The sequence below is a fragment of the Canis aureus genome, chromosome 9, assembly GCF_053574225.1.
Source record: "Canis aureus isolate CA01 chromosome 9, VMU_Caureus_v.1.0, whole genome shotgun sequence".
Lineage (NCBI taxonomy): Eukaryota > Metazoa > Chordata > Mammalia > Carnivora > Canidae > Canis > Canis aureus.
Genome location: NC_135619.1, coordinates 71622259 through 71645938, shown reverse-complemented (window position 1 = coordinate 71645938; position 23680 = coordinate 71622259). Strand labels below are relative to the sequence as shown.

General features: G+C 45.5%; 1 protein-coding gene across 4 annotated transcripts in view; it reads right to left on the bottom strand.

Annotated features, from left to right (window-relative positions):
- Positions 1-23680, bottom strand: part of EML1 (EMAP like 1) — a 189301-nt gene that overhangs the window by 31024 nt on the left and 134597 nt on the right. For 2 of the 4 annotated variants that reach the window (XM_077910576.1, XM_077910578.1), the window contains exons 4-7: positions 19126-19260; positions 7310-7338; positions 6308-6364; positions 3597-3726 (exon numbers count right to left, since the gene is read on the bottom strand). In XM_077910576.1, coding sequence (XP_077766702.1) covers positions 3597-3726; positions 6308-6364; positions 7310-7338; positions 19126-19260 — 351 coding nt within the window. The remainder of the gene's footprint in view (positions 1-3596; positions 3727-6307; positions 6365-7309; positions 7339-19125; positions 19261-23680) is intronic. The other 2 variants (XM_077910577.1, XM_077910579.1) reach the window with 1 other exon arrangement.

Here is a 23680-nt window from a genome sequence, read left to right as displayed (position 1 = left end):
TAAAATCTTTTTTTAAAAAGTGACTTATTTTAGTTACCAATGGTAACTGGATCGGACTTTTGTGAAGTCACCAGGAAGAGAACTACTTTGAATTTAGCCAATCAATCATAGACCTTGGGAGCAACAGTCAGGGCCATATTTCTTTATGAATTGTTTGGATTTTACATGGATGCCTGTCTTTTTCACGACTAGTCTGCCTTTATATTTTTTGTCAAAGGGGCAACCTGGCTGACTCGGTGGAGTGTGTGACTCTGTGTTGGGGTTGTAAGTTCAAGCCTCACATTGGGTGTAGAGGTGACTTAAAAATAAAATCTTTTTAAAAACGAAATTTTGCCAAGCTGGTTTTCTGAAAGGCCCGCTATCCTAACCAGCTTGACACTAAAATTAAAATCACCTGGACACTGTATTTTGACACTTCACAAGGATGTTGGAATATTTTGCTCTAGAATTTTTCTCTTTCCTTTCTGTTGCCTTCCTTGTGTAGCTCTAGGTATCATACCACCTGCTCAGATCTACTTCATTATCACAAGGTCTGCAGTGTACTCTTCTTCCTGCTGGAGTGTTGGGTCTTTCACGGAAGAGGGTTGACTCTGGGAGCAGGAGAGAAGCAGGGCCAGCTGGCTGCCATCTCTCTGCCTATCCCATCCCGCTGTCATCCACTTGGGGGGCTGATGTCTCACCACTACTCTGTGGCTTCACAAGAGGACTGGCTCTGGTTCTAGAATCATAGCTGGGAAATTATTTGAATCCCTATGACAGGCTGTGGCATTTGTAGCTCTTTTGAAAACAAAATAGTTCTGAAAATGTTAAGTGACTGAATTATCTCAACTATTAAGCAGTGTGAGGTCAAAAGAACTTCAAAAAACAAAAACAAAAACAAAAACAAAAACCCAAAACTGAAAAACAGTAAACCAAACCAAAACAAAAAAGCCCCTGAACTTTGACATTCCTTATATTTTAAAGTATTTTTAAAAATAAATTTTAAGATACTGGTAAATGACTTGTATTGGCCTTAGTTATTGAGTGAATCTTCCTTTTTATTGTAATCTAGGGGCTAAATCTTTTATTTAGATCTTTTCTCTTACATTATAAAAGTACTTGTAACAGGTGCAAACAAGACTCCCACATACATATGCAAAGGATAAAAAACTTCGATCCTCCTTGCCACAACCATCCCCAGCTCCTTGGAGATAATGACCTCTGTTAAGACTTTGGCATATATACTTTCAAACCCTGCAAACTATTTTGGGAGCAAAACATCACTTGAACTTGGATGTGAAAAACTAATCTAACAAAAGTCCCATTTATTTGAAGTAAGCTCCACTGTTTTACATCTTCAAAAATACGAATAAAGAGTAGGCTGGAAAAAAAAATGTGTTTTGAATAATGATTTCCAGCTACAATTTAACCTAAAATTTAAACTCTTATTGACTTAAAGAAGAACTGAATCACTTCAATTACATGTGCCAAAATAGATGCACGTAAATGCTTATGATATCTGAGTCTGAAAATATAAAAAATATATTTTGTGAGAGAAATTCAGGCGCAGATGATAATACTACAAAATTCCCAAAGAGTATGATGCCATCATTTCAAATAGTAATTCTTCCAACTGAAATGACAACAGCATTGATTTAAACCAGCTTCTTCGAACTTCTATTCCGGGCTTGGCAGCAAACTGTTACTTAATAAAAATTTGTTTGAGGGTGGGACACCTGGGTGGCTCAGCGGTTGAGCGTCTGCCTTTGGCTCAGGGTGTGATCCTAGGGTCTGGGGATGAGTCTCGCATTGGGCTCCCTGCAGGGAGCCTGCTACTTCCTCTGCCCATGTCTCTGCCTCTCTCATGAACAAATAAATAAAATTAAAAAAAAAATTGTTTGAGAGTGAAGAAAGGAATCTTGCTCTTTGTCTTAAAATCTGTATGGACTGGAAGGTGGCCTCTGCAGGCTTCCTCTAAAGTAAAATAAACATAATAAAATAAAGTAAAATTAAGTCAGGAAAAATAAAGTAAAAATTTAAAAAACCCCAACACTTCATACACCCTTTTTCATAGGCTCTACTTGTTTATTTCAAGTTTTTTCTCCTTGAAGCTCATTCACTTTTCCAAATCTCATTGTATAAAGGCTCCAAGAGCTTTATCTTAGGATCATTAGTCATAGGGCTGACTAGGATTTCTGTGGCTTTGATTTGGGGCAAGAGGGAGTTTTTTTCTTAAAGTAGCATTCTATCTAGAAAAAATTTATTTTAAAAGTAGCATTCTATCTATGGCACGTGTTGATTTTTTTTATGCCTTCACTATACTCCCTTCATTTAGTACTGGGGTATTCCTGATGTTACTCCTTCAATTAGTCTCCCAAGGCTAGCTGAGCCCCCACTTGGTTTGAGCGGGGGGTGCCTGTCCTTCCTTCCAGGGTGTCTATCACTCTGTCTGGGGGTAAGAACCTCCAGCCAGCACAGTGTAGCTCAGTTTTTGATATATTCATTTTCCTAAGTTTGTAAGTTTGGTGTAAGTTGTATTTCCACGGTTTCTAGGTAGACAGGTAGAGCTCCTGGCTGTTCCATCTGCCCTGCAGAGCTGACTAAGCATATGACAGCTACTGGTAAAAATAATCAGTTCTTTCAATTTCATGAGAATCCTTAACTCTGTCCATTCGTGATTGTTTTCGATAGGCTTGCTTTTCCATTAGTTTTTAACTACATTTATTCTGTTGGAAAGATTAAAGTTCAGGCCAGAGAGTGATGCATTTTCCCACAACTCTCTAAAAAAACAAAACAGGAAAAAAAATAAATAAAAAATAAAAAAACAAAACAGGGATGCCTGTTTCTGTGGCTCAGTTGGGATGCCTGGGTGGCTCAGTGGTTGAGCGCCTCCCTTCAGCCCAGGGCGTGATCCTGGGGGCCTGGGATCCAGTCCCACATTGGGCTCCCTGCAGGGAGCCTGCTTCTCCCTCTGCCTGTGACTCTGCCTCTCTCTCTGTGTCTCTCATGAATAAATAAATAAAATCTTTAAAAAAAAATTAAACAAAAACAAACCCAAAAACTATCCAGCATATTTGTATTTTCTTTTTTTTTTAATATATATTTGTATTTTCTTTTCAGGAATGTAGATGTATTTGAGCAAAAACTATAATCATTCAAGAATAAGTCAGTGTCCCCACAATCAGCTGCCCTCATGGAGCCCCTCCTCTGCCAAGACACTGTACTGCATGCTAACACATGGCCTGTTTTGTTAATTTTTTTTAAAGTGAGAATAGAATATTTGGTCTTTTAAAAAAAGCTTAAGAGAACTTGGAGTGCCTTGGTGGCTCAGTGTAGGTTAAGTGCCTGACTCTTGATTTCCACTCAGGTCATCATCTCAGGGTTGTGAGATCCAGCACTGCATCGGGCTCCATACTTAGCGTAGAATCTGCTAGAGGTTCTCCCTCTGCCCCTCCCCCACTCCCCCCCTCTCAAATAAATAAATAAATAAATAAATAAATAAATAAATAAAAGCGGAAGAGAACTTAAGTTTTATGAATTTCTACAGTTAAACTTTAAGCTCGGAGCATGAACCAACTTAAACCTCGTGACAGGTCCAGCCAGTGAATAAAGGATACACCCATTCCAGCTTAAGTCTCTTGGTTGGTAGTTCTACTTTTGCTTCCAAATTGTAAGAGTCCACTTGATCTTTGGGCATGTACATGGTAACAGGGCGTCCACGAAGAAACATTTTTACATATCCTTCTTCTACAAAAAGAACAAAGATATTAGTAAGACACCTCAGTGCCCAGTACATCTGAAAACAAATGTTATCTTCTTGTTAGCCTTTTAATGTAAAAGGGAGAAAACTTTACCCTTCGTGTGATTTCTAATTAACACGTTAGGGACAAAGAACTGAAACATAAAATTAAAGAGTTTAAAACAAAAGTTTTCACCCTGTTTACTTCTGACATGCTGCTGCTTACTTAAGTACGTGAAATCTAGAAGAGATTGTAAAAGGCAAGGAGGAACTAGATTCCATTATTTTTCCACGAGAGACTTGGTGCTTACATTTTCTTTATCATCAGGAGGGGGAAAAAAATGCCACCTCAAGAAATTACAACTAACACAAGGAAGCCACTAAAATTTTTTATTGACTTCAATGTATATACAATTTCAGTATCAAAATTCATAAGATATCTTTCAATATTTAAATTGGTTTGTTATATTGCGATGTAGAAACGTATCTTTATGTATCTTTTTACAGTGGACACATTTTTTCAAGTGTAAAGAACACAAAATTGGCCAAAGTACATGCTAGGGTGCACACGAGAAGGAAAATGCTCAAAGAAAAGCTAGAGAGAAAATAAAAGAACAATTAGAGGCATTGTGAAATAGAACCTTCTAGAACAAACTTTTTTTTATAATAAAATAACTTCTGATGTGTCAAGAAATTACAGGGCAAGAGTCAAACCCAGTAATACGTTGACATGGGACAAGTGTGGTTTTAAAAAGAAATAAGTTGGAGTCTTCTGCTGGCTTTCAGGGTATAATAAGACCAGAGAAAATGTCTTGTGAGTTCCTGATGAATTAATTCTGTTAGAACTCACTGCAGATCAAAGGATCAGGCCTTCGCAGCAGTTAAATCAGGCAGTTGGAACCAGCCAGAGCAGCACATAACTCAACAGAAAGATCATCCACAGAGAGGAAACTGGTGAGAAGTCACAGAGTCATTACACTGCCATAAGCACCACATTTACAAATTAGTTTTGTAAGTCTTGTTCCTGAGGATCCTCAAACAATGCCACATGCGGTATCACCTAAATTAAGAGGCCATCCTGGTTTTATGTTACTGTGTGCGTGCACTTCTGACCTTGCATGCATGCGTGTGATGCACTCTCCACTCTGCATAGCAAGTCTGATTTTTTAATAAGAACCCACACATGCTCATCCTGCAGACAGTGCTCCATGGACCCTCCCTGAGGATGCTGCCACCAGGCTCTGTCTTCCCTAGATCTGCAGGGACCAGCCCGTCACAGGTCCCGGCACCCCAGGCTCTCCTACTGCCCTCCTGCGGCATCGTACACCGGCTGCCAAAACCATCAAGGCCCAAAGTGGATCTCACCACGTCCTTCCTCCATGCAAAATCCTTTTCCCGCTGTCTTACCTGCTAGATCCAAACATCTAGCACCTGCCTCCTCCCCCCTAAGTAACATCGTGGCTGCAAGCACCGCACCTGCATCCTCCTGCTGGGCCAGATGTGCTCCTACTATCTCCCACAGGGCCTCTGCCCTTGCTCTTCTCACCCCAAACCCCTTCCCTTCCTTAATCCCTCACCGAAATCTGGGCTCACCAGACTGTGTGACCCCACCCCTGCAGGACCTAGGGGCACCCCGCAGATGAAAGAAGGGAACAGAAAGCAGGCAGGAGTGAGCATGGAGCTAGACAAGCGATTCTATCAATTCTCTTTGTAGGAGGGGAGGCGCAGAATGTGGATGGGTAATAAAGAGGATATAATGCCATCTCCACTGCACGGCGGAGCCCTCCGTGGCTGCAATGATCAGTGTGCGTGAAACACGGAGTACACTGTAGCCGTGTGCTGGTTAAGGCCTCACAGTGGAGGCTTACTTAGCACAATTCTAAATCACTGACCTAGGCAAAAAAAGGCGCTGAATTTTGCCGTGGCATGGTTTTGCACTGGTAATTCAGACATTCTACATTTAAAATCAAAATGCAGGGGCGCCTGGGTGGCACAGTTGGTGAGGCATCTGACTCATGGTTTTGGCTCAGGTTGTGACCTCAGGGTCGTGGGACCGAGCCCCATGTCGGGCTCTAAGCAGTGTCTGCCAGAGATTCTCTCTCTCCCTCTGCCCTTCCCCCTTTGCTCTCTCTTCCTCTCTCTCTTTCTCAAATAAATAAGTCTTTAAAAATATTTTAAAAATAAAATCAAAACACAGCAAGGGAAGCAATGGTATTTTCCAGGCGTGTTAGGACAGCGGATCGCAGCCGCCAACCCGAGGGCGCAGAGGGAGAGGCCAGTAGCGGTGCAGGACACCAGGTCAAGCAGTGGGACATCCAGGGCTGCCCTATAGCTCTCTTAAGGTTTATTCAGATTTTTCAAAGTTCCTGCAATCAGCCAATAATCAAGCCAGATTGAATGTAGCAGCTACTTATTAAAACCCATCCAAGTCAATGTGCAGGAATGCTTTTAACTTTAAGTCCGAGTGGCTCGTGTGCCCAAAACATTTTCATACGAGGAGATTATGTGCTTGCCTGTATGAAAAAAGTTTCTGCAGCCTGGATAGCAGCTTTGCTCAGAGAGCTATGAGGTTTCAGAAATGCCGCCTACCTTTGCAGTGTGTCACCCGGCGTTTCCCTTGTGATTTCGGAGACAGGGACAGAAGCGCTAGATAAAGAGATGGCAAGAACTGCAAGAGGGACCGGCCTGCCCGCTCGCTGGGGAGCAGCTCTCGCCGGGAGCAGCTAGCTCTCAGTCGGAGAGGCCGCCCTGCCCCCGGCAGGAGAACCTGCCTGAGGTGCAGGGGTTCGGGGTTCCGACCAGTGTGCTCAACACCTGGCTCTGCAGGCTTAGGGCAACCACATTTTCAGTACATGACCTCATGCTTCCCGAAAATGAAATGAATACTAAAGCACATGCTGAAACCTACGGAACGCTGACTTTTAGAGAGGTTTCAAATCTGAATCGAAGGGACAAAACTGAAAAAGTTAAAACCAAAGGGATTTACTTAACGGATGCCATACCTGTCAGTGATTTTGCATTTTAAATGCGCTTTTAAATCAGGTTAATATCCTAAAAATAGCATCTACCTTATTATAAAATGTGTTAGAAAAAAAAAAAAGGTATATGGAAAGATACCTATGAACTATTAGTTTGCAGTTTAAGAAACCAAAGGCAGAAAACAGAGAAAAAAGCTACTTTTAGATGAAGTTATAACTTAATGCACCAGAAAGCTACCCTTTTGGAGAGCTGCAGATGTTGAGCCAGAAGCCCCACGGGGTCAGGAAGGAGTAACAAAGGCAACAGAAGTCTTTTCTCCTAGAAGCTCTGCTTCTGCTCATGTGGTGGCATTTTACTCTTCCTCCTTATTGGCGCATCTCAAATTGTGTTTAAAGGGGGACAGTAGAGGGTCCAGTCTCGATGACCATTTTGCGGCTGGTCTCCGCAATCTGAGCCCCGGCCCCCCGGGGACACAGGCTGGTGGCACTCGACCTGTCAGTCCCACCACGAGGACAGCGCAGGTGAAAGGTGACCCCCGGAATAGCTATGCATTTGTCCCTCGAGTCCTGGGGTGAGTGAGGGGCACCCACGTAAAGATGAAATCAGACTTACCAGCGCTGAAGACGGGCTCCTTGGGTTTGCTGTGGAGATGAAACAGAGACAGGTTTAAAGGGAGGCTTGTGGCAGGTGGTTTCACCCCCTTCACGTATGGGCTGATCACGGATGCTGCACCAGGGACACTTGTTAATAAGAAAAAACAAACCCATGCAACTGCAAAAAAGGAACAACTGTAAACAAGAAGGTCTAAACGCAGGTGCAAGAGACTAATCCCAGCTTTATCACCACAACTGGCCTTTCAGGAGAGCAAGTAGGGGCCTAGCGAAGAAAAACGTGCTTCATCAAGAAGGGAATGGCCACGTCTCAATGTGTAAAGGTTTGCTCTTCTTCCCCAAGCTCTTCTGATGGATTATTTAAAGAATTTATGTAAAATCAGCAAATTCCTGACACGGGGTCTTCTGGGTAAGAACCCATAGAGCCCAGCTCCTAGCAGGGTGGCTGCTGTGAGGAGAAAAGGAGAACAAAAATAAGGAATATTGGGGTGCAGCCGTCTCATCAGTGTTGTGGGAACCCCACTGAGGATTTTGGCCAGGCTGAGGCCACCCCCTGGATGCATCTGGGAAACCAAACTCCCAAAGCATTCAAGGTCATGCCACTGACTGGCTAAGGTCATCCCAAAGGGGCAGGCTTCCCTGGGATGAGCTCGCAGGAGGAGCCCCCTGTCCCCCCACCCAGGGGAGGGAAAGCATGCCTACTACGTCGCACAGCAAGCACCTGTAGGGAGAGGTTACATCTGCCTGCCAGACAAGGTTGGGGGGACTCTCGGGCTGGGCAACAAGCGTGTCCCGTTCAAACACAGAGCCAGTACTTGACCCCAAGACTCCAGGGTCCGCGCTGTCTTCCCCTGTACTCTCCTGCCTCCTGGGTAACCTCCTGCTTTAGGATACGGAACAAGACAGACACTGTAAACGAAAGCCACTCCCGGGAGAGCCTCCAGAAGCTCACAGATGTGCGTGCGTGCTCATAATTTTTAAAAAGTACCTGGGCAGGGATGCCTGGATGGCTCAGCAGTTTAGCACCTGCCTTGAGCCCAGGGTGTGTTTTTGGAGCCCTGGGATTGGAGTCCCGCATCGGAGCCTGCTTCTCCCTCTCCTCTCTTTCTGTGTCTCTCATTAATAAATAAAATCTTAAAAAAAAAAAAAAGTACCTGGGCAGATGCAGTCCTAATGTTACTTTTCTTCTCCATTTTTCTTAAAATACATTGAGAAACACCACCAGTAAGGGTTAGTGGTCATCTGGGGCGCCTGGGAGGTTCAGTTGGTTGGACGGCCGACACTTGATTTCGGCTCAGGTCATGATCTCGGGGTTGTGGGATCGAGCCCGTTGGGCTCCATGCTGAGCACAGAGTCTCCTTGAGATGCTCCCTCTCCCTCTGCCTCTCCCCTCGCCCTCGCCCTCTTTCTCTCAAATAAAGAACTTGAAAAAAAAAAAAAAAGAATTAGCTATAACCCCACAATATAATATTACCAATGTCCTTCATTCCCAGGTAACTTTATGTAGAACCGGGGCGGGGAATCTGGACTGATGCTTCAGAAGTGCTTTGTGCTCGGCTCAAATGTGTTTTAAGTAGTTGGATCTGTTGCACAGCTCTGACTTTGGTCACTGAAAACTACTCTGAAAGCACAGCAGAATGTTTAAGGTGACATGTCTTACACTGGCCTCTGCTCCTGACAACTTTATTTTTCCGTCCGCATGTCCCCTTACTGTCCCCAGTCCCGGAGTCTAGCTGTCCTGGCCCTGGGGCCCCTCACACGGGCTGAGAGCTCCTGTGTCAGGCGTCTGCCCTAGCTTCCCCTCCTCCTGGACACAGGTCCCACGGCCCCTGTGCGTTGTCTGTGCTTTGAGCCACTTCCCGGCCAGGCCTCTCTGCTGCTCCACTCTGCAACCTCCTCAGACCTGCCCCTGACACATCCCATGCCACGGCAGCAGTATTTCTCTCCAGGGCCCCGACCAGCCACATCCTTTCATGCTGTGTCCCTCCAGCAGCAGGTCATTGCCTAGAGAGGGCGGGGACCTCTGCTCTGCTCACTGCTGGGTTCCATCCCTGCGATGGGACACAGCTGCCACCTGGCACCTGGGGAGCCCGGGGTGTGTGTGGGGTTCCCTCAGGTCTCCCAGTGGGGTCCTCAGAGCCCAGCACGCACCACACCTCCAGGGCTGTCAGCTTCCCTGTCCCTCCTGGGGGGTGGCCAGCTCCCGCCTGGCACCCATGCAAGCTGCACTGTGTAGAGAATTTCTCTCGGTGCCCCCGCTCTGTCCCTGGACGACAGCAGCCTGGCATGCCCGCACCTCAGGAGGGTGTCCTTCCGCATGCCTCACCTGCTCCCGATTTGTCACGATCTCACTGAAAGTCTGCAGAAACGTAGGGGTGTGTGCATGTGTGCAGGTGTGCATGCGTGTGTATGAAGAGTCCCCTGTGCCGGGGGCTCCCAAGATTTCCAAGTGACCATCCCAGGCCACAGTCAGCTTAATTATTCCAGGAGCTTTCGGCTGCTTTCTTCTGACATGCACCCAGGAAGGCTCCTCTCTTCTTGCAGCCCTGCCCAGGATAAAGGGAGCGGGGGGGCCTGTCTCTCCTAAGACAGGCTTGTCACTTTGTGGATTTTAGTTCATCATACGACTTTGCAACCTCAGCTCCAGGGTGGGTTTAAAATAGCCGTGCTCTGATAGCTCACTGTCAGAGCAGGAATGACACTCCTGTGATTGTCTGCGTGGAAGCACAAGTCTTACCTCCGACTTTCACATATGATTAGATTCACAGGCGGGGTGAGGACGTGAGAGGAAAAGTGGAAACGGAAGACTGCAGGGCAAGCGCACTGGTTATAGGAACATAATGACAGGGGAGCCAGGCAGGGAATCAGAAGACACGAAAGTCATTTATCCATCAGGACTTTGATCACAGAAGTGGAGAGACACAAAAGCCACGAATGCAGGAATAAGCAATCCAGAACCTTTCCTGGACACTGAAAAGAACAATTATGAACTCTGTTCTCAGAAAAAGAGATCCGAGGGCAGTGTGAATTCCAAATACAGGAAGGACTTTTGATGCTGAGCTTCTAACATTAGAGGAACCATCAAAGATCTCTAATAAAACACTAGAAATGAGGGCGCCTGGGTGTTTCAGTTGGTTAAACATCTGTCATTTGGTTCAGGTCATGATCCAGGGTCCTGGGATGGAGCCCCACATTGAGCTCCCTGCTCAGCAAGGAGCCTGCTTCTCCTTTTCCCTCTGCTCATGCTTTCTCCCTCAAATAAATAAATAAAATCTTTATAAAAAATTAAAAAAGAACACTGGAGGGCAGCCCCGGTGGCGCAGCGGTTTAGCGCTGCTGCAGCCCAGGGTGTGATCCTGGAGACCCTGGATCGAGTCCCACGTTGGGTTCCCTGCATGGAGCCTGCTTCTCCCTCTGCCTGTGTCTCTGCCTCTCTCTCTCTCTGCATCTCTATGAATAAATAAATAAAATCTTTTAAAAAAATAAAAAATAAAAAAATAAAAAAGAACACTGGAGATGGCAGTGTGAGTGTTAATGATTGAGAGTCATGGAGTGAGACACCAGGTCACACTAAAGTATTCAGAGTTCTTGAATTTTGCTCTGAATTACACATCACATTTTGGATATATTATATTTAGAAAGGATACTATTGTTGTGTTTCATTATTTTAGAAGGCTACATTTTTATAGAAAAAAATAAGCTGTTTACTTTCGAATCCATTATTCCCGCCTACACGCCAGCACCATTCCTAAACGGCATCAGGGCGCCAGCGAAGAGGGAGTCCCACTCCCAGGTGCAAGTCTTACGAGTACAAACCTAGGAAGCGACAGTGAATCTTCCCAACTAGTAACAGAGGGGCAAACCCATGGGAGGTGTGGCCATAACAGTGCTCCAGGATTAGAGACGCTGTGGCCTCTGGTCAAATCCATTAATGGGAGCAGCATGCTGAACTCCTGTGCTTTCCAAAACTCGCTGTCCATAGATGGAGAGTGGGCCCTTGGAACCCAGCGCTGTTGCGGGGCTGCAAGTTCACTCTGCGTGGGAGGAGGCCACCTGTCCAGTGTTGTGTGGTTTGTGCTGATCAACTGATTCCTTAGTGTGAGCTAAGTGGGAGAGTGTAAGTGCGGCTCCAGGGGGGGAGGCTGACTGAACACCAGGACCACAGCGAGGCTTCACTCATCCCTGTCCTAGGGCAAGGCCGGCACACATGTCCCCGACTGTGCCCTGAAGCCCACAAGAGACATAAGCCCAGTGGAGAGAAAGGATGTCCCCTCTGGTGAGCAGACCCTCATTTCCCCTTGGCACCGGGCAGTGGCCGATCCCTCCAAAATGCACAGTGTTGCAGACGGGTATGGTTTAAACTGCTCTGTTTTGGCAGGAAGAAGATTTGCCGAAGAGTTTGACTGTATGTCTCCTTGAGCTGGTTGGCTCAGGAAATGATCTCAAGGACTCTTACAAGCTATACGCAGCACCTGGGGACTCAGGGAAGATGCGAGGCAGCAGAGAGCCTTCGCCAGGCCAGTGGCTGGATCTGGAGGCAGCAGGAGAGAACCAAACAGTTGAGCCAAGGAAAGGCTCTTGTCCTGAGCCGTGAGCTCACGGCCACACCTCAGCTACAACCACCTGAGTCTAAATCGCTGGTTATCGGGGCACCTGGGTGGCTCAGTGGTTGAGACTCTGCCTTTGGCTCAGGTCATGATCCTGGGGCCCTGGGATCGAGACCCGCATTGGGCTTCCCACAGGGAGCCTGCTTCTCCCTCTGCCCATGTCTCTGCCTCTCTCTCTGTGTCTCATGAATAAGTAAATAAAATCTTGAAAAAATAAAAATAAATTGTGTGTTATCAACTCATCGATAATGTTCACTGTGAACTCTGGGCCCAGGGGTGGTGTACTAGTGGTCGTTTGTCTTTTCATCTGCTGACACTCACCTTGCCCCAGGCAGGCTAGGTGTGTATCAGGAGGGGAGTCTGGTGGGCAACTTGCTCAGACTCCAATTCAACCTGTATTTACTGTGCTCCTCCTCTGCAGCACCATCTGCACTCAGCACTTCCGTATCTGTTACCTAATTTGCTCCATGTGCCTGAAAGGGGGTGCTCAGGGGCCCAGGTTCTGCGTGCTGCAGGTCTGACACGTGTGACGTGTGTAACAGGGCAGAGCCAACAGACGTCAAATGCTGTTTGAGGAGAGATACTTGCTTTTGAAAATGATTAATAATGTCAAGGAGGTCACCATTCCAGAGTCAAATGTGCTATTTCCCTGAAATTTATTCACCTATAAAAACTGTGGCTCTTTTTTTTTTTTTTTTGGTTTGTTTGTTTGTTTTTAACTGTGGCTCTTGACATACATACCATGAGTCCTTTTGAAAAGGATCTCACTTGAAATAACATTTTTACTGGAAACCAAAATACGTCACCGTGGAAGTAATGATTCTCTATATAAATGCCCTTAAGTGGCTTTCCACTAGAAAGAGGGTCGTTCAGGAAACATCCAGAAGAGCTTAGAAGTCACTGGAGACCTCACAAGGGACAAAGATCGCTTCACAGACATTTCCAACCAATACTTCCTGCTTAATGCGGCACAATGAGCCAGATTTTGAAGTCAGCTGGATCTGCATTCAGGTTGGGCAAGTCGCTTTACCTTTTACTTTCTTTCATCTACAGAATGAGACTAAAACCAGTGCAAGGTACAGGCCAGATCAGATAACGTGTGTCACAGAACGCCCAGCACAAGGTGATTCATTGATGTCATTTCTTTCTTCTTCCTAATTTCACCAACAAGAACCTACACGTACTTCCAGGCTCTCTGCCTACCAGCCTCCTAACCATAACAGCATACAGCATATCAGCACTTAGTATTTTAACATTTATCTTTTTTTTAATTTTAACATTTATTAAAAGATGAATGACCCCATGGCTTGGAGAGTGAACCATTTTCAGTAACGGGAAGATGCCTAACTTGAGTCGCCTTTACAGTGCAGAAGGCTTTAGAATCTAAAGTGTAGTGTCAAGCCCATCCACCAATAGGTGGTGCTGTTTACATGGTTCTTAAGTGACTGTGTTTTTTGTTTTTGTTTTTTTTTTAAATTAAATATCTATTCTTTCATTCGTGCCACAAATATTTATTGAACAGCTACTGTGTGCCAGGCCCTGTTCGAAGGGTTAGTGATACAAAGAGTAGTAAGTGACAGCCTCTGCCTTCCCAAAGCTCCAGGGAGGGCAAGCACATGTGTGGGCACCTGGCGAGTGGGGAGGGAGTTACAGGTAGAGCGAATGAGCAGGTACAAAGCAATCAGACAGGCAACTCAGACCAAAGGGCCAGGGCAGGCTTCCAGAGAAAGGGGCACCTGAGCTGGGTCTCAAAGAATTGGCTGGAGTTCCTCCAAATGTATCCAACCATCCACCCCCGCCAAACTGCTCCAGACTCGCACACATGTCACTCAGGAGAAGGCGACAACCCTCCACTGACTAAGGGCTAGAAGGTGTAACTCATTAAGCTATATATTTGCTTGGGTGGGGCAGGAGATATATATATACATTTATAATTATATATATATAATATATGTATTATACATAATACAATATATATGTTATATATACAATACAATATGTACAATATATATAATATATAGTATTATATATAATACAATATATATAATCTATATACATTGTACCTGTGCTTTATTTTATAATGCAATAACGTTTTTTTTTTCCCAAAGATTTTTATTTATTTACTTATTTTAGAGAGAGAAAAAAAGAGCAGGGGGAGGGACAGGGGGAGACAGAGAATCTCAAGCAGATTCCATGCTGAGCATGGAGCCCAACATGGGGCTCAATCTCAGGATCCTGAGATCATGACCTGAGCCGAAACTAAGAGTTGATGCTTAATTGACTGAGCCACCCAGGTGCCACTATACGATAAAGATTTTTGTAAATATAGTATCTTCTTACTCATATTTGCATTTCCTTAATTAAGACTGGGTTTGATCACTGGGGTGCTAAGTGTGTGTTGAGTACCTATTGTGTACATTGTTCTGGATGTTGGGCTCATCCGACTGAATCAGAAGAACCTCGTTGGTGGGATCCCTGGGTGGCGCAGCGGTTTGGCGCCTGCCTTTGGCCCAGGGCGCGATCCTGGAGACCCGGGATCGAATCCCACGTCGGGCTCCCAGTGCATGGAGCCTGCTTCTCCCTCTGCCTATGTCTCTGCCTCTCTCTCTCTCTGTGACTATCATAAATAATAAATAAAAATTAAAAAAATAAATAAATAAATAAAAAGAAGAACCTCGTTGGTGCCTGATGGCCTCTAAAGTTCATTTGTCTAGATAAACGATGACCCACATCTAAAGGAACATTGTAAGAGTATATTTACTGACATAAAGACATGGCTGTATAACATGTGAAAAAGAAGGTCACAAATAGATTAAAGTTATACACTACATACACGCAGGACCCTAGAAATAAGTCTGGATGGACATGTTAATAACATGTTCTCTGAGTGGCAAGATTTTCATTTCCTCTTTTTTGGGCATCTGGATTTCCCAAGACCCACGTTACTCGTGTAATAAATCAATTATCTCAAAGAAAACAATTCTTGCTGGGGATAAGTGAGAGCTGGGGTTGGGGAGGTGTGAATATCAGGGCACACGAGAGGATGGGGAGCCAGCAGACGATGGGCCTTTGCACCCAGGCTGAGGACTAAGATTCAGATCACACTGTCAGTGATGCTGAGGTTAAAGAACAAATTTTTTTTAAAGAAGTTTTCTTTTTAATTTTTTAAATTTTTATTTAAGAAGTTTTTTTTTTTTAAGATTTTTATTTATTCATGATAGACAGAGAGAGAGAAAGAGAGAGAGGCAGAGACACAGGCAGAGGGAGAAGCAGGCTCCATCCAGGGAGCTGGATGTGGGACTCGATCCTGGGTCTCCAGGATCACACCCTGGGCTGAAGGCGGATGCTCAACCACTGAGCCACCCAGGTGTCCCTAAAGAACAAATCTGAGCCCTGAGGACCCTTGGGGTGTTGCTGAAAAGACTATTTCATTCAACACTAGAGCTTTAGGAAGGATGGAGCTCAGAGTCTCCAGCTTAGGGTTCTGGACCCTACAGTCTGGATAAAATGGCTGGTACAGGTGTCCAGGGTGTTCAACACAAAAGAGCATCCGAAGGGGGCATTTTCACATCTTTGTGACTTTGAAGATTTTTTTCACATTTGTTGACTCAAGATGGGGAATTTAAGTGTGTGTTGTTCTTCTTCTTTTTAAAATAATAAATATGTGTTCTAACAAGGTTTCCAGCAGAGGGCTGAAGCATTTCCTGTTCTAACAAAATAAGCCCATTACAATAACATTTTGATGGAAACAAAATATCTTATTCCTAAAGTTGATATGTCACTCTAGTCAGAATTACAAGAGGGGCCCAGTTTCCTAACTGAAACATTTAATCAGTCTAGCAACATCTAGCATAAACCGTAAGCTAGGTAGTAGCTGTCTTTCTGTCTGACACAAAGCACTTTTTTTTAATTAAAAAAATCCCTACTGGGTTAATATAGTGGCTACATTAGATAGCATAGGTCATTCATCAGAATGTTACTGCTGGCTTCCTATTTAAATTTAAAAAATACCTGATTATGGCACAAATCACTACATAACTATTATTATTTACCATCAATAATACATAGGGTAAATATTACACTGCCATATATTGCTTTTGTTTTTATAGAAGTTTTGTCAGTGCAAAGATTAAGTGCTATTGTTACAAGCAAAGTATTTTAAGGTGTTAAGCACTCAAGATAAGAGCCTCCAATGTCACAAAAACAACTGTCAAATCCAGTGACCATTTCCAAAGAAAATGAGATGCAGGCGCAGGAAGGCTGAAACTCATAAAAGAACACAGTTTCTACTGAAAGCAAAACATGCCATTATTTTTAAGTAGATTAGTCTATGTCGGAAAATGTGAATGTCGAGGACCTCAAAACCACTATTATTTTGTGTTCGACATTAAGATTTGTATGTGGTATATGGAGTAGTTTATATCTGCTGTAATTATTATTGAGAATGATATATGCTGATGTGGGAGTGTTTTCCTTGAGCAAGAGGAGGCTTTTTCCAATTTTCGTAAAAGTGCCACATGCGCTAAAGACAGCTCTGCATATGGTGTGCGGTAATGTGAGCTCTGCAGCCAAGAGTCTGCGCTTCACACAAGTTACAGCACCGCCATGTGTGCATGACGTGCTTCTTGCACAAACCGGGACCGATCCAAAGTCACTCCTGTGCTCCGTCTCCCTCGCTTGCATCCTGGCGAGCTCGCCTGGGAATCGTGCACGGCCTGCGGCCCCCGCTCATTCTGATGTGATGTGGACAACTGGGAGGATGTGTAATACTTTATTTCCTCCCCGAGTGCTTCTAGATCTTGCCAAAACTCAGGTTTGTACTCCCAGGACTGCATCACTCACATGAACATCAGCTAATGAACATCAGGCCAGAAAAAAAAGACCAGTTGCTTTAGACACCGTGGAACTCCCTTATAAAGCTCAGAGTTTCGGAAAGCCTCGCAAATTATTTTCCTGGGCTCTGCTCACGTCTCGCTTTCTAGCAGCTGCCACCACCATGATGCCCATGATCCGGTGCCAAGACTTGCGCTGGGTGTTTTCCTACCAGTCAGTTCGTTGATAAGATTCAAGGCGACTGGGCATGTGATCCCTAAGTCATCGAGGTGAGAGCGGAGGCTCGGAGAAGTTCTGTGGCAGAACTGGTTTACAAACCCAGACTTTTCTTTCACTCCGGAGCCCGTACCCTTTCCATTTTGTCTTGCTGCCCCCAGTAGCCAAACAAGACAAGCTCTGAAAATGAAGGACAGCGCCCTGGAACCATGGGCAGACATCAGAGTGATACAGGAGAGATCACACCGTCTTAGACTACTGAAGACCACGGTGTTTCAAAGAGGGCTATGGCAGGGCCACCTCCCTATACCTTTCCTCTGCACCCTTTAAGTCCTGGACACCAGGCTTTGGTCCTTGGGACTCCAGCTCTGCTTTGGTGCCAGGTCCACACCGCCCTGGAGGGGTGCTGCTCATAGGGGAACGGAGAAGAAGGAAGCAAAGAGTCAGGCAGAGACTGGATCACCAGCTTGACCTTCACTGCTACTGCTTCTCCCCGTCTCAGTTACTCTGCTACCATTCCCACAGAGCCCTCTAGGTATCTGCGAGGACCAGCAGTGACCTACGAGAGAAAGCAAGAACTTTCTATCTCAGGTGCGTGCAGCTCAACTTGTTTCATGCTACACAGGCCTCAACTTACCCTGGGTCCTTATGAAACGAAGGATTTATTTTTCAATGGACACATTTCGTGACTTGAATTATTTTTAGAGAATGATCAGTAGATTTTCCCCCATCCCTCATTTCCAAATCAAAATGTCCTACTGTGGCATGAAAAACCAAACCAAACCAAACCAAATCCTCTGCAAATATCTTTTATGGAAAAGTTTACCCAGTACATTTATCAACGCCGTAGGATTTAAAAGATAAAACAGATCTGGAGTTTGCACAATACAGATTCTTTTTGGAAATACTTAATAAAAATCAGATGTGCACAGAAAGGAGCCAAGTTTTTAAGAACTGCCAAGATCTAGACATTTCAGGCCAACTTCCAGGCTTACCCTAAATTCAGAGAAGCCCCAAGGCCCCGCGGCATGACCCACTTATGCTGTACTGCCATCGTAGCCACACGGCTTTATTTCTAAGGTATTATGGTCCAATTAGCATAATCTTCTGATAAGAAGTACTAACAGTCTAAATTAGAAGACAGAAGCCCATGTCAGTGGTCTCTGAGACTGCTAATCGACCGTGGCTCTAACCTGCTACAGATATAAGAGGAGCCTGCATCTTTTCTACAAAAGATATCTTTTAGGAATAGAACTGAAAAAGAACTTAAGCTTCCTTTCAGGACTGAATCAGGGTGGATTTACAAACTTGGAATTTTTACAGCCTGTGGGTTGGAGTCGATTGCTTTATGACTAAGCCTTCTCCTTACATAAACATTTGGGGGGAAGAAAAGCCATGTTTAGCCTGTGAAGCTGAAATTCCTTCCTCAGCCTTGCTCAATAGAGAGAGAGTAAAATTAAAGCATAATGTTTAAAAAGAGAGAATAGAGGACAACATCAGGTATCTGCCCAAACCGATCTCCTGTACCCGCACATTCACCGGCGTAAAACAGGCCATGGAAACGCCAACAATTAGCTTTCGCTAATAAAAGGTTACTATTAGTTGTGCAGGTGTTTACCATAATCCGTTATAAATTAACCTCAAAGGGAAGATTCAAAATTAGAAGTAAGCATTATTTCCTGAAACCAGAAAGAAATGACCCTATTTCTGGGGTCAGCTCAGTATTAAAAATGGTTTCTGACAAATTGTAAAACTTCAGCCTTTCACCCAGTCAACCTTGGGAAGTACTGTTGACAAAGTTCAACAGCCCAAGGAAATCAATTTCAAAATGGCAGCAGAAAGTACTGGAAGTATAAAGGGTGCCGTACGGAAATTCAGAGTGGCTTCCCAAATTCCATGGATTTGGTGCTAAGCGAATTCTCAGGAACTATTTCTGTCTGTGTCATGGTGCTGGGATTGCAAGTTATCACCTTCCACTTGGACCGGGACTGGTGGGAACGATGGCCAGTGGCCACCACCTGCAATGCTCTCAGGAGAAGGCCTGTCCCCTGGGGAGAGCTCGTAGCTCATGTGCATATGACGGGGTCTTCTGATTCGCCTCTGGGGAAAAGAGGTAGCAAAGCATCCGAATAGCAGGACCAGCAGAGAAGATGCCCCTTACCTCTCACTGTTCTTTTTGCCACTGGAGGAACTGCTGGTGGATCCCGTGCGGTTTCGGTTTCCTTTGGAATCCCCGTAGCTTTCCCTTCGGCCGCCAGGAGATACTCGCTCGGAGGAGCTGGTCCTCTTGATGGTACTACAGCGAGATGTAAATGACAGTGAAATTCTCAACAGAGTGATTTTATTTTATTTTACTGCTGAGTATAAAAATACATTACGGAGGACATCATACTTCCGCATGGATATGGAAGAGATTGGCTCTACGTTCCTAACTATAGAATGTCTGTCGGTCTCCGTCTCTGTATGTACGTCCGTATGTGTTCCTAACTGCAGAATGTCACTTGGGACCAACACCTCTGCTAGTTGCCTTTGGAACTGCGGCAATTGGTACAGTTCAAAGTCACAGCAGAACCTGAGAGGGAAGATCTCCAACAACCCCATCTTAGAGACTCCAGCGGCTTCACAGGAAATATCCTGCCCTGGAGCGGGCTCCAGTCTCAAACAGTGGTGTTTAACCCGGGGTGACGCCCCCCAGAGGACATCTGGTGACATCTGGAGACACTTTTGATTGGCACCGCTGGGGGTAGGGGGCTGCTCCTGGCATCCAGTGGGTAGAGAGGATCCAGGGATGCTGCTAAACATCTACAACTCCCAGGATACCCTCACGACAGAGAACAATCCAGCCCCCAGAGTCAGTAGTGCTGAAATTGAGGAACTCTGGCCTAAACTCTGTCCCACACGTGGGACAAATGCACACAGGACGCCACTGGTGATGACAGCAACATTCCACCCCAGGTACTATGCCTCTGTTTGGAGGTAGCACCCATACTTGCATGGGGAACTACCAGGGGGAACTAGACTGGTTGGGGGCCTGGGGGCAGTGTCTGGGAAGGCTTCCTGAAGACTGTGAGTGTCTGGGAGAGATGAAATGAATGGCTTGAGTGTGTTGTGATTACACGGTAGGGAAGAGACTGTTCTAGGAAGAAGGATGGCCCATGCAGCATTAAGGGGTGAGTGAGCCAGGGCAGGGGCTGCAGGTACACTGTGCTGCTCCTGGACTACATACGTGTATTACAGGCAGCCCTGCTACGTTTTATCCTCCTCGCTAGGCCATACATCCCTTGGGACCCTCTCTCATTGATCGTTCTTAGGTACTTCGAGAGCCTGGTAAAGAAGCGTGATACTTATTCAATGAAAAAGATACTTATTCCATGAAGCAGTAAACGGGAATGTCACACTGTGCAGCTGTCACAGGAAGGGATCCGAGGTGCTCTAAGGTAGCACCTGCTCTGCAAGAAGGAAGGAGAGGGCAGGCTGGCGGTGCCAGTCCAGGGCTGGGGCTGTGGGTGGAGGGCCTGCCCTGGGGGCGTGGGAAGGGGCGGCAGAGAAGGCTGGAGAGGCGGGAGGAGGAAGCCAGGAGAGAGGGGCCAAAGGCGGGAAGAAGTGGGGTGTGGCCAGCGCAGGGGGTGCAGGAGAGGATGGGAATGAGAGAGGAGTGCCTGGTGGCCCGCCGCGCGGAGCACGGCCCCAGGGAGGGTGCACGTCAGACCACACTTCAGCCAGGAGGACACGGGAGCCGAGGGACCTGAGACCAAGGCTCTGCTCCTGGGAGGCGTGGGGTGGTCGGAGCCCCCCTTCCTCCTAATGACACAGAGTAGCCCCCACTCACTCTCCTTCCCCATCCTCGCCCCCATCTCTCGGCCGGCTTCAGCCCCTTTCCCTTGGAACCACCCATCACTCCGCAAAGAGTCTCTTAGCATGTTTTTAAAAACTGAATGGTGTATCAGCTTTTGAAAAGCCCTCTCACGCTCTGGGTGAGCGAACACAAATAAAGTGACCATGATCGTGATGACAGGAACATGCTTTCTGCACAGGCTTTTCGGTAGCTGAGGAAGCTCTGGCTTTACAGCACCAGGACCTCACAACCGGGATCTGGACGGGCATGCCTTAAGGTCAGAACGTGCATTTTTAGAACGCTCAATTTGGGGACAAGGAAATTACCGATCTTAGGAGAGCATTGCATTTCGGAAATTTGGGACTGAGGTCTAAAAATGATAGAAAGCTTTGTGCTTAAAGTCCAATCTCTTCCAGAGACGAGAAAGAGCATGCTGGTTTAATTTCGTGGGCTCTTTCCCTGCCAAGCATCCAGCGTGGGGCCCGGAGGCGCGCTGCCTGGCCCCCGGCGGCCCCCTGGGAAAGGAGCGGCCGCCGGCCCAGAGCGTCACCCACACCGTATCCCTTAGGGAAGTTCATGGCAAGTTCACAGCAACTTAGAGACTTGTATTAAACACTCGTACAGAGCTGAAGAACTCTGACTGCTAATCAGTTATACCCGACATGAACCGACTTTTCTAATAACGCTGGGCTTGGCGGCTGGAAGAGCTACCAGGGGACACCAGTGATGGAAACATGGAAGTAGCAGGTGGCAGTGATGGGCCACAGATGCTAAGAACTTCATGGCTGGCATCTGTTATTCAATCTAGTCCCCTGAAAAGCATTGTTATTGCCCTTATACAGATGAGGACACAAATCCAGGATGCAGCAGCTAGTCTGGGGTTACTTCGCTTCTTGTTCTCTCTGCTGGGCCTCCCACTCAGGATCGCGTACAGTTCATGAGACACCCACGCACGCGGGTGTGAGGGCCTGCTGAATGTCTAAAAATTCAACAAACATCAATATTTAATATGGTTACAGGATGTAAGGCTCGACCAACTGAAGAGCTTTATACTGGGTGTTTACAGAACCTAATGCTCCTGGGCTAGAAAATAAATCTAAGTACCCCTCACCTGTGTGCCCATCTATTTAGTCTGCATGCAGCCAGGAGACTCGCAGACCTATGTAATCTACGTGTAAGAGGCCCAGAGACAAAGTGGAATAAACCGAGAGCGACAACAAAAGGGTGGAAAAATATTTTGGTAAGCTTCAATAAACAATAGAACACACACCACACATCAAAATGGAAAATGTGGGATCCCTAGGTGGCGCAGCGGTTTGGCGCCTGCCTTTGGCCCAGGGCGCGATCTTGGAGATCCGGGATCGAATCCCACGTCAGGCTCCCGGTGCATGGAGCCTGCTTCTCCCTCTGCCTGTGTCTCTGCCTCTCTCTCTCTCACTGTGTGCCTATCATGAATTAAAAAAAAAAAAAAAAAATTCAAAATGGAAAGTGTTTCTGTCTGCATCCACAGACTTGGATATAGCTCTTCCCAGATATTTGTCATTTGCACATTTGCATTAAAATGTTAAGCTTTTTTTTTTTTAAAGTACTATTGTTGTATACATAGAAAAAAAAAACAAGATATTTCCTTTTGAGAGCCAAAAGCTCTTATGAATTAAAGAGGATTTACCAAGACTCAAAGTGAAGGACACAAAATAAAGCTTGAAGACCAGACATTCACAGGATCAAGGGCAGCTGGAAGGAGTAATACTGTATACTCACTGCGAGAAGCCTCCTTCAATAACCAGCAGGGAATATCAAAGAAGTTATGTTCCCTCTGGACAGCAAGGGAAAAATACTGCTCTTCATCTTGAAAGTGGTGGAAGAACTGGTTTTTGTGAGACCGTATAGTAATGGGAGTACATTTTTTAGCACTTACAGCAAGGAAAATATTTTTGGCGTAGAAATGCATGGACACCATCACCTCTTCTTTTCCCTTCTGGTCTCTACCCCCACTCCCAAAGCAAGAACCTTCTCAGTTCTGAAAATACAATGGCTCTTTATACTACATTACATACCCATCCAATGGTTTTTACCAATTTAAACTAAATTTTAGACATAATATCATTTCTGCAAGGGTGACTGGTGGCAAGCTCTCTTCTTACCGTTAGATAGTAACTCTAAACAGAATAAGCTACAAGTATGTCTTTTTTCATCACGTGATTTGGAATCAAGGATCGGTTTTCCAAAATTTTGCAAGAAGAGCCTAAACTTTTACCATTGAAAAAACTCAAATCTGACAGGTAGCTCTTGTGTATGTACAACCAGAGATTTTCTGATGATGTCTTCTGTAGTGACAGTCGGGGCGATGACACTTGATTAAAACAATGATCCACTCAACAAATACGTATTAGGCATTGACCGTACACTGGGTGCTGCGCTCAGCACTCATGAGTCCACATGGGACCAGGACCGATCTGGTGCTTGTCCTTAAGTTACAACTCTCGCAGGAGATCACTCACTTCAGTGATTACAAAATGCTCTTATCTCCCTCTCTTCCGCTGTATCTTTGTGGCAGAAACCGAGTCATTTTCTAGGGAAGCTGGTGATCTTAGAGAATCTGACATCTTCAGAACAAGGTTTTCTTCTACCATGTGAAGCCAGCTACCTGAGCCCAGAGGGGTGACAGCATCACTTGGACAAAGGGATAGGTCCCAAACCATCTTCCTCTGTTCAAAGGCATAATACTTCCATCTCTATTTTGCTACAGAAACAGACTCGAAATGTGAGTTTAACGCCTACATTTCAATGGATCAGAACGATAAGGAAATATATCAGAAGTAATACTAATAAAAACCCCAGAAAATCAGATTTCACTTTTCTACTTTTGAAATTGTGTGTG